Consider the following 12,016-nt stretch of genomic DNA (forward strand, 5'->3'; position numbering starts at 1 on the left):
GGTCTAACTGTCCCAGTGAAAAACATTCACCCCACATAATTCAGCAAAGGGCTATCAGCCAAAGCTGTACAATCACATATGTCTCAAAAGCGCCTCACCTCTATCTATATAGTCCATAATTACTCAGTCTAGCCAATCTAACAGGAAGCCATACATTATCTGAATCATCCAGCAACTCTCGTCTGTTAACACACACACCAGTCTCATTCGTCTGTCCACAAAGCACTCTCATCACCAAATCTAAATGCACGTGTGCATACACACAAAATGGCTATCTTTCATCAGTGTTTATGTATATCTGAGATCTGTATCGGTTCCCCCTGATCTCCAGTCATCACTGTGGCTCCTTAATTACACCCTTCATTAACTCACATCAGCCCTGTGCATGTGTGTAACTGCCTCTGTGTGTGTGTGTGTGTGTGTGTATGTGCGTGAGAGAGCAAAAAGAGGGAAGCACTGAGGAAAAAACAGAACATGACAAATGGGAGTGGGGATCGAAGCTCCAAACCAATTTCTAAAACTGCCTTTTTCTCAACCAATGTTCCTTTTAAACCCTTGGGGAAGGGAGACCACCACTACAATCTGCTTCTCACTTTCTATTTGCAAAAAGAGCGAGTTATGGGCAAGAGAGAGAAAGAGAGGGAGAGGAAAAAACTGACTGGCGTAGCTGACCGACAAGTGGCACACCTAAGAGGAAACGCCACCTTTCTGTCACCATCTCTTTCTCCTTCTTCTGTCTCCTACTTTCCCACCAGTGCTCTTCCAGTCATCACCAGCCACTACTACTGTAGCTGCTGGAAGAAGCAATAAAATGATGGCAAGGGAAAAGAATGAGACAGAAATGGCCGAAAACAGTAGAAACTATGACTTTAGTGCAGAATCAGATTTGCTAAAAAGGGGATGAGAGATGTAAAAAAAAAAAAAGAGGCCTGAATTGAAGACACCTGGTTCTCGTCAGAGCGCCCTCCACCCAGCCACACACGTGCACTTTGAGGTTTGTTAGGCTTTATCCTGCTTACATTTCTCCTCTGCTATGCATCATTTCACATCTACACCCCTGCCCAGCACCTCAGCAAAGTGCCATACACTCTCCACTGCACTCTCACTTTTCCACCTCTCCTTCCTGTTGTCCTATAACTCCACTCTTTGTTTTCCCTCCTTCCCTCCCCTTCTCCCTCCTTTATCCCCTGGATGATGGGGCAGAACTGGTCTTCGCCCCTTCTTCCCTTTCTCTTCCCTCTCTCCTGCTCTGTTCTTTCTGGGGAGGCAGACAGGCCACATTCCACAGGGAGGCCCAGGCGCCCTTTTCTGACACGTCTCAACGTTACACCCCTCCCTCATCCTTCTATTCCTCTTCTGCAGCCCTCCGATGCCCCCCTCCCCCCAGTGTGCTGCTTCTTTGCCCCTCCTTTTACCTCCATTTATTCTCGCTGTATGTCCCATCTCCCAAATCCTCCTTCTCCACTCACCCTCTTTCCCATTATGGTGGATGACCATCTAGCATCTACCTATAAACCTCTTTTATCTATCTATCTATCTGAAAAGAAAGAAAAAATGAGGCTAAAGGACACAGACAGAAAAAGTCAGAAAACACAGAGAGTCAGAAGACAGAGGGAGGCCAGTGGAGGGTTTTGATGGCTGGAGATGGCTGTGATTTCTCCCGGGCTCCCAAGGGGCCCAAGGAAAAAACGGCTTTGTGTTCTGACAACACTGCGCTGTCAGGGCTGCTGAGTGTGTGTGTGTGTGTGTGTGTGTGTGTGTCTGTGTCTTTTCTGCTCCAGTGCACACTGGCATGGTGTTTAAGCACCAAAACTGGTCTGCACTACACCTTCAGGTGAGACTCAAGTGTGTAGGAGAAAGGAAAAAGAGGAAGATGAGGAGGTATATCCAAGCCTTTCAGGTTGAGGCAGCTTCTTATACAACACTGTCAGGAAACCAGTGTCAGGATAGGGGCTGTGTGTATCAGACAATATTGATTTCATGAGGGTTAGGCACAAGTTCACAATAAAGCCTCAACGGCCGCCCAGCATTACCACAGTAAAATGTGATAAAATCAATAAGTGTGCTGGAATAAGGGTCAGATTTCAGATAATTTTATAATAATTTATAATTTTACTTGACATGTAGGTTGTCTGCACCTGATCATATGCAGTCTTCTCCCTCAATCCTACACAAAATGTAACAGATTTTAATGCTTCTCAGGGTAGGATGAATAAATCTGGACAGATGTTGGATTTTTAAATGGTATCAATGGGCAACTAAACTCAGCAAGAGTGTGATATAAATAGTGAATGAGAAAGAAAATCAGCTGGCTGTGATATGAGAGGAGCCACTCAACAGTGCTCACTGGCACAGAACCCCCATCTCATCCAGGGGTGATGGAGGGAGAGGGACAGGGCGAGGTGTACGAGGGCAACCAAATGCTAGTAATACCAAGCAGAAAGAACAGGGACACACACACACGCCAGTGAATTTATACACACTTGCAAATTACTAAACTGATCATTTATAATACTAATTTTACCTGCCTTCATTTCTGTATTTGTGTGTGTGTGTTATCATGATGTTGATGGTTCTTATGCACTAACTTGGATCATGTGTATATCAGAAAAACATTATAAATATTATCACCATAACTTCAGCTAAATACACCAAACGAACAAAACTTTATATGATAAACATGGTGCAAAAAATAAACACATGTAAGTCAACACTTAGTACAGTAAACAGCCATAAACTTACAAAAGGCTGAACAGTTCCAGTTACATAAAAACATCTATGGTACTGGAAAGACACACCTCTGCCTCTTGACAAGTTAAATCTTTACAATCTGTGCAAACTGGTTTCAAACAGAAAGCGTTAAACAGAATTACTGCAATATATGTATGTGTATGTACTGCTCTATGTGTGGCTGTAGCAGTGTTTGCGTGGCATGGTTGGGATCTAGAGGAAAGGTTTTGCTTGTTTTTCATGGTCCACAGCGGATAGAAAGAAAAAGTAGAGTGAGAGAGAGGAAGAGAAAAAGATGGAAAGAGAGAGGGAGGTATGTTTGTGGTTGGTAACCCGCTCAAGAGAGGAAATACCAGCGTGCACAAACACACACACACACATACACACACATACACACAGGTGCAAAAACATAGAGAGCTGAGACATGTCCAAGAGAATAAAGACCTGCTTTGTATGAGCTACAGGTTTGGTGTTTATGTGTGTGCATTTGTGCATAGCTGTGTGTGTGTCCTCGGGCTGAAGGTTGCTGAGGAAGCAGGGTGAGGATACAGTCAGGGAAAGGAGGAGGGAGAGCAGGACAGGAGTGAAGGGCTTTAAGTGTTCTTCATTCACCTAAGACTCCATCATTATAATTAGGGAGAATAATTTTAGCAGCAGGGAGGAAACCCTGATTTTTTCCCCCTGGGTTTCCTCTACTAGAAACTCAGCTGGTGTCAGAGAGCCCAGAACTCACAATGACCATCAGTGATGGGCGGACACAACACACAGCAATCATGCAGAGAGCGAGAGAGCGGTAGAGATAGAGGTATAAATATTGCCTACATACTTATACAGCCAATAGACACAATGCAGATTTTTTTTTTCTCTTGATCTCTTCATCAATTAAAGCAAATGCCACACCAGTGAATAAAAAACATGAATCAGTGAGTTTCCATCATTAGATGACAGCACTCAGCTGACATTCCAGTGTGGTTATGGACAAATGCGTAATGTTGCGACCTCTGGATGAAAAAAACTTTTTAAAATGCTCTGTGTGTGTGTGTGTGTGTGTGTGTGTGTGTGTACTGCGTGCAAAGCCTGGGTCCTTCTGAGAGTAATCAGAAATGAGCTATGTGGATTTTTTTAGGGGGGGAATGAGAAATAAAAATTTAGAATTTCTTCCAAGAAGTTCCGGGAAGTTTGGAAATTCCATTTGAGACAGTGGCCTGTGTGTGTGTGTGTGCGCAATGGAGGGATAAGTGTGTGTGTGAAGGGGGAGAGCAACGCACAGGAGGAAAGATATATAGTTTTACTGGAGACACTACATGCTGACGTGTCACAGACACACAAACAACTTCATGGATCAATGAGAAAATTAAAAAGACGTCTCTCCCGTAACTGTGACACACATACTCCTTAAACATCTGATTCCTATAGGGAGCATGTGTCTGCATGGCAGAGTGTATTTCTGACCTACACACCATGAAAAACTTGCTTCTCTCACCAAGGTAGTCCTATAAACTAAAGTCATTTTTTTTTCCTCAGCCAGTAATGTGTAGTAAAATATCAGTAGGAACCCCATGTGTATGAATTAGTATGGTGCACTTTGTCCCAGGGGAATTAATTGGCACATTATGAACAGTGGATAATTAAAGCACCAATGAGCCAACCTGTCAGAGCCTTTTCTGTTCATACATGCAAGGCTGACAATTACCAGTGTCCAGCTAACTACTTGCTGCACATTACGTAACAGCCTGATGTGTACATGCTCTCCTAGACAATGTACTGTCCATACTGTATGTACATGAGCTGCACTAACTGAAAACTGTTGCAAAACAAGTCCCACAAGCACAGATACCAGTAGATACAGTGTATGTCAACAAAATGTCAAATGCTTCCATGATGTGCCCAAGCAACACACGCCCACCTGTTGCTGTTGCAGGTGCAGTAAGTCCACTGGGCTGATCTCTCCGTTGGCGTCTCCGTTTGACCCGCCCTCTCTACCGCCCCCTCCATCTGATTGGCTGCTGAGGCTGCTGACTCCGTTCTGGTTGGACGGCGTTGTTCGAATGGTCTCAGAGGCTGATTCCACCATCATCACTGGCACCTAAGAGCGGAGAGGTGGGAGGAGAGGTGGAGGGGGCAAGACAGGACAGATTGAATAAAAGTGACCTGGGTAGTTTAGAGCAGAAAGCCTGCTCCTGTCTGCGTGAACAAACAAGGCAGGAGACTAAAGTAAACACACGCTGAGATAGAGAAGTGAATTGTGTGTGCTTCTGTGCGTGCATGCACATGTACTTTGTCAAAAGAGCTTTTGGTCATGAACCACCCAGACACAAACATGCCCAAATGGCCACAAAGCAACACCTGAAGCAGATGCTTTTTTGTCTGCATGTAAATGTGTGTCTGGGAGCATATGCATGGATTAGGATCAGATGTGCAGCAAATCTGAACTGACAAGGCCTTTAATACTCTGCTATATAGTTAAATACAACACACATTTCTCCAATAATCAGAGGTGGCAGTGTACGCTGTGCAGGTTGGTCTTTGAGAGAGAGCTGTTTGATGCACCTTCATAGGGCCTCTCTAATTAGAGCGTGTTCCTTCCACAAAACCCGACAAAACGAGCCGTTCCTGGATGTGTTGTTGTTTTTGAGAAACAACGCCTCGCAAACACACAGGCACATTTGCCATCGTTAGGAGCCTGAGCGTGGGAGAGACGAGACACAGAGACACACACATAGACTCTCAGAACACACACAAGGCAGCTAATACAAAACAAAACAAACCTTCATACAAGCACGCAGACTGTGAACTCCTAATGACAAGCTCAATCTCGTCTTTCTGCCTCATCCAGTTTTAGAAATTAACACACACAAGCACATACTTTTAAAGGGGAAAGTTCTACTGCTTTTATTTCAGCAACCCGGAGTGGGTACACAAAACGCCATCGAGGCATTCCACCCGTCGTGTGTGTGTGACTGTGTGTATGTGTGTTTTTCAGAGCAGTACAACCCATGCCTTCTGGGGAAACAATAAAAGGTATTTCATGAGAGAATCTAACTTTCTTTTCCTCTGAAGCAAGAGCAGGTGAACCTTTGTGTGTCTGTGTGTGTGTGAGACTGTGACAGCAGGTGAGGGTGAGTTTGAGCACTGGTGGCAGTGTTAATGGAATTCTGCCAGATGCTTGCAGGGGGACAGGGACCTGAAACGTATTTTTTTTCATACATATGGTATAGTTTTATTTTCCAAGGTTTCAAGATACCTGGTAATGAATTCTCTGTTGATGCCTCAGTATGGCACAGATTTTGTTTCTACTATTCAATGCATTAAAAAAAAAAACAACAAAAAAACACACACAGATTTAAAAAATCTACAGCTATTTGCCTTTTTACAAAAAAATGTCTGTTTTTGGAAATCAGTAAGGTCCGTGGATTATCCTAAGAAACGTGCACCTTCTTTTCTGTAGAAATTCTACTGTAGAATTTCTAAAATGTCATTTTTCAAAGCTTTGTGCAGCACAAACAAAATTCCTTTCACTGTCATTGTTTGTGGAACAGCGTCATAGCAAGTTTCAGAGATGGATTTCTCAAGGCCTACGCAAATAAAACAAAAAAGCTGTACAGCTTGATGCCACTGAGGGTAAATGAGAAAATAGTTTTTTTTTTTTTTTTTTTTTGAGAGAGACATGTTTACCAAAGTTAGTGAGAGGGCCTTATAAGTACATTTCTGACAATAGAGCAACTCCATCATATTAAGAAGATTTTGTGACATGTTAAAAAGCTCTAAGATCAGGCACTAAGTGCACCTAAAGAACTTTTATTATTTGGGCGAACTAAACCTTTGTGGTGCTTACAGAGAGATTTCACCAGTTCATGACTTCTCCCTAACAAGCAGTATCATTTGAAAGCCACAAATCACACTGCAGTATTTTTCCTCCCCATTGACTCTCCACGGTCTCCCTCCTGGCACCCATCCGCCTGTGAACTTAAGACTAAGAAGCAGAGCGTTATTGTGACATTTAAAGCTAGTCACTTAATCTCCAACCTCACTCCTCTTCTCAGCTCTCTCTCCCTTCTTCACTCTCCCTCCTTCCCTCTTCTTCTGCCTTCATCCAGACCCCTGCTAGGTCAAACTGCTCCCTGAGGTAATATTATGAAGCAAGGCATAGTGCTGAGTGATCAACAGATCCCACCGCACAGTCCACTGACTTTGCACTGCAGTAGAAACTCCTCACATCATCACACGTCTCACTAAGCATGAATCACCGACCTGCTATTGAGCCCACGCTATACTGCGCTGTGTGGTAATGTACTGTACGCCCATCTGCTTCTTACTCTTCCTCATTGACCTTATTAGCAATGAGTGAGATAGAGACAGACAGAGAGATAGAGCTCGCAGGTGGACAAGGACCTAATGGGAAAGTGGGGAGTGTGTAAAGATGTGAGCTTATGCCCTCTCTTTCACACACAGGCAGCGTGGTATGCTCCTCTAAAGGGTGTGTACTCTGTCATATCCTGTAATGGGTGTATATAAGCTGGTGTAATGGAGGTCGGGAAAAAGGCAGGGGCATAAATCTACCCTGAAGTCTCTGATTAGGGATATGATACACACATACACACACACAATGCTTTAAGTTTAAGTGTTTCTGGCAGCGATGAGGAGTTGCCCGTGCAGAGGCCTGCCTCAACCCGCTACTCAACTCTTCCTGAGAGCTTCTTTCTCCCTCTCTCGATTTCTCTACATGCTCAGACCCCCTTCAGCTGAACCCCTGACCTGAGAGTGTGTGGGGAGAGACATTCCCACTACCCTGAGGGGACCGGGCGAGGGAGGGAGGAGCACAGATCAGAGAGATAAAGAATGTGTTTGGAGGAGAGGGAAATAAAAGGCCTCCTTTGCCTTTTAATTGGGATGGAGAACAGAAGAAAGAAAATGGGATTCAACATGTTTCTGATGACTCTGGCATATGTGTGTGTATGTGTTTGTTTAAGAGGCTGACACATGCCTTTGTACTATATTGGATAAGCTCAGCAAATGCTAGGTGCCTGTGTTTATGTGTGTGTCTGCTGTGATTGATGAGTGGAGAGGAGCTGCGATGAGTCCTGTTTCGACACGTAGCTTGTGCAGATGTTCCCGAAAAATTTAGCACTAATAATAATCAGAACTCAACTCTCCCTCTGTTCCTTCCCACTGATCTGAGTGTGTGGAGTTCAAACAAGCCGAGCCAAATGCCCAGTGAGCAGGCTCACCGCAGCAGACTCTCAGGCATTGTTGGAGGGATTGACTCTGTCAGATTCCTCCTGGTCACTGCTTGTCAGGCCTGTAAAGCCAGACCAGTTTTACTTTCTCTGAATGTGTTTGTGAGCGAGGGAGGGGAGGGAGTTGTGTACAGTGTGTATTTATGTGTGCATCTGTGTTTACAGCAGCTTAGTGAGATAATAAGTCTTTATCATGTTATGTCTCATGTGGGAATATTTCCAGCAGTCCCAGAACGCCTGTTCTGTTTCCTCCGCCTTGCATCAGCTCGCAGGAACGCTGCTTATTAGGCAAAGAACTAAGGGAATAGGGGTGGGATGGAGAGTGAGAGGAGGAGGGAGAGTGAAGTGGTAAAAGAAAGAAATTGTATCTACACTCCATCATCTATCTACTTTCATCTGGCTCTTGAATTATCTGTCTTTCTCCTACTCTCTGCATGCTGTCTTTCTCCCTCTGGTTATGCCTGGTAACTAGTGGCAGGTTCAACTTTAGAAACATTAAAGATTTCACCCTAAAATAGAATCCACATAGGTTATTTCTATACACTTTGATAGTTCAATCAATATTTGTGAGCGAGAGAGACAGAAGTCAGAAATCTGAGGAACTGGAGCTCAAACCTGTTTTGTAATCAGGAAACAGAATTCGGAGAAGCCTCTGTTGACAATGAGTGGCTGTGTGGATTCATAAAATATTTAGTCTACCTTTTACACCCAGAGGTGCTTTATTTCATTATGGTTGACAGTATGAACTAAAAAACACACATGGAAAAATTACCCTAGTTGCTGTCATTGTGTCCACATTGTGTCCTATTTACTGCCAGAGCAGCAGCTCCAGGATTTGTCTTTAAGTCTTAGCTCTTTTATTTCTCTGCTTTGACAAGGACATGAACACTCACGTACACAGAGATCAGAATTTAGTCAACACTTACACACCCATATTTTCAAACTCTTACCATGCAAGCTGGCAGACTCCTCCACTAAATAAACTGTGACACTAGGCTGGAGGGAATCTGCTTTAACCCCAAACCCCAGAACAAACCCAACTATCACGTCTGGGCTCTTCTGTCTCCATGAATCACAGAGGTATAGCAACCACGAACACAATCAGATGCAATAAAAAAAAAATCTATAAGTTTGGTACACGGTGTGTTTACAAAAGAATAAGGAAGTGGGTAAACACTGGTAGTATTATTAATGTTGCAGTGACGATCCTGCAGCAGTGACATGGAGAGACAAGGTATTCTTCTATAAACAAAGTATCACTTTCCACCTCAGCACTGCACCTTCCTCTATATCTTTCCATGCAAACAGATATTTTAACTATTTAACTAACGATGCTAACTTATGCATGTCAAGACACGTTGGTAAGAACAGCGTCACCCTACAAGCAATTAAATAAATTACTGTCAGAGAGCGTGTTGATGCATTTTTGAGCAAATCCACACTGATCCATCAGTGCAGTCCAGCTGTTACTAAAGTGTTTCCCACTATTTTTCTCACTTTTTCATTTTGCTAATTGACACCCCCCTAAAGACGTCAGATAGCAACACTTTGTCTGTGAATTTCCAAGATGCATTTAATTTCATATTGATGCATCAGTGTTTGGGCTCTTTCTGTTAAACATAAATGCATTTAAAGAGGATCTGGTTTTAAAACGCAAAAATGTATCTCTAACATCTATACCCGACTTGGTATGTCCCTGTGTTTCAGATGTTTTTCAATCTTCTCTGATTCTCTGATGACAGGAGGGGGACGGAGAGGAAAAGGGATAGGAGGGATATCTGCGTGGCATTTCTGAGCTGACGTGTATTAGCTCCAATAAAAAAAGAATGAGGTCAGAGGAAAGCAAGAGACAACACACACACACACACACACACACACACAGAGGCAAGAACACACATAAAACATATTGCACAAATTCTTTTTCCATCACTTCCATATCCTGGTTTGTTTTTTTTTTTTCCTCAGCAGCTGGTCGTTCCTACATGTTAGCCAGATTTGCAGAAGGATACCAGATCAGAGAGGCCAGGTAGTCTTCCACACAGAGCTAACACTAGCAGCTAACAGCTCTTCTACAGGCTACTCTGGCTGCCAGCCAGCGCTAACAGGTTGGCTACCAGCACAGGGCTAATGCTAGATGTCTGCGGCTGTCCTGGCCCTGCTCCAGTGCTAACAGGTGAACTCCATTATCCCACAGACAGATAGTCTGATGTGGGCCAATATCTACTACTGGATGGCTGGCTTCAAAGAGCATCATTAGCTCAGAGAGAAAGGCTAGCACCACAGGCCTATATTCTGGACTTCCAGTGTTCTGTGTAGCTGGCTAATGAAGAAGACAATGCTGTTTTTAGGGAGTGAAGAGATGAAGAGGTCAGAGGGCAAAATTCCCTGCTTCACGTACACGGAGAGTTCTTCTCTACCTCTGCAGGACTGTCTGCCATATGGCATTTAGTTTGTCTGAGTGTTTAAGTGACTTTTCATGTGTGCAGGTACATCTGCACTGCATACTGACTGTACAGTATGCAACCTTTTACCCCCCTCCTCCCCTCTGGCATGTACAGTATGTTTGCGTGCACATGTGTGTGCGAATTGTGGGCCTGCTTGTCTGCCTGCAGTCCTCTGAAGACAAAGTCCCTGTTTACAGAGCCCATAAAGATTAGCCTCCCTTGGTCAGGTGGGTTCTGGAGCCATAGGTAAACACAGCGCACATTCCGCACCGATGAGGTCGCTCCCTATGTGTGTATGACCGGGGCAAACATACACTCCTGCCTTCACCTCAGCCCTTCTCTTAGAGTGAAATAAGTGATTTACCAGCTTGCAGGCTGATGTCTGTTCGGAATACTGAAGACAGATAAAGATACGCACACATACAGACAGACAACGCACACACAAATATTTGTAGAAGGAGCGGACTTCATGCACACCTCATTTATCTGATCCTAAAAATCACGGGTTGTACATTCCTAAAGAGGTAAAGCTCGTGCGTGTACATGTACGCATTCACGTCGCCAGTCGGAAATCATCCTATGATCATGAGGATGAAAAATCCCAGCTTTTCCCTTCATCTTTTAGCCCTCTGTCCTGAGAGGTAATGGAGGCGGAGGTCAGGCTATGACAGTCCAAGTGGCTAATACTCACATTGTATTTAACATGGTGGGACAGAGGTGAAGAGGAGAGGTGGTGGAATGGGGAGCAAGGAGGCGAGGAGCTTGGAAAAAGGCGATGTGCCTTTATTTGGATCTCAAACCTGCTAGAGCGCTGCGGAGCAATTAGCAGCTCTGTCCTACGAGAGCTCTTTATTAGAATGACCTTCACTGTGAGGGGGAGGGAGGGAGAGGGAGGAGGAGGGACAACGAGAGGGAGAGAGAGAGAAAGAAGAGAAATTTTGACAGAAGCATGAAAAGGCATCATGGGGAAATGGAGAAATGACATGAAGGTGAAACAGATGAGTAAATTGAGACTAAAGCACACTGAGATTTAATTTAAGTATTTATGTGACAGATGTGATGTGCAGATGGTGTGCAGTGAATTTGATCTGTTTGACCCTCAGTCCACCATGTACCAAAAAAACAGGTTAACATGATGACTTCATATATGTGCACATTTTCAGTCTTTAGCATTTGAGTCTTCTCAAGTCTCACAGGACAAACGCATCTGTGTATGTGTGTGACCTGTCAAGAATACATAAATGCTCACTCCTATTATCCATATGAAAACATGACCTATCCTTCAATTCATATTTAGGACACACTGCATTTCAAACAAGAAATTGCTCCATTACTGACACTGGTATTCTACTCTTCAAATGAATCATTTCTAACTTCCTAACTTTAATTATATGGGACAATTTAGATTCTACTGCGTGAAAAAGGCCACATTGCGAAGGAAGACATATTTTCCCAAGAGCCAAATTGGTTGTAGTTTCCTTAAGGTGAGACCTAATTTCATTCCTGATCAAAATGTGCTTTACAGGAAAGATAGCGAATATAATAATAAGTGAAGAGATTTAATATTACTTGAAAACGAGCAACAACGACTTACAATAGTACACG

General features: G+C 43.7%; 1 protein-coding gene across 2 annotated transcripts in view; it reads right to left on the reverse strand.

The window, feature by feature from the left end:
- Nucleotides 1–12,016, reverse strand: part of foxp4 (forkhead box P4) — a 91,760-nt gene that overhangs the window by 54,064 nt on the left and 25,680 nt on the right. Inside the window, exon 1 of one of the 2 annotated variants that reach the window (XM_026307094.2) lies at nt 4,637–4,807. In XM_026307094.2, coding sequence (XP_026162879.1) covers nt 4,637–4,807 — 171 coding nt within the window. Of the gene's footprint in view, nt 1–4,636; nt 4,817–12,016 lie in introns of those variants that run through there. The other variant, XM_026307093.1, reaches the window with a different exon arrangement.

The sequence above is a fragment of the Mastacembelus armatus genome, chromosome 5, assembly GCF_900324485.2.
Source record: "Mastacembelus armatus chromosome 5, fMasArm1.2, whole genome shotgun sequence".
In the NCBI taxonomy this organism is placed as follows: Eukaryota; Metazoa; Chordata; class Actinopteri; order Synbranchiformes; family Mastacembelidae; genus Mastacembelus; species Mastacembelus armatus.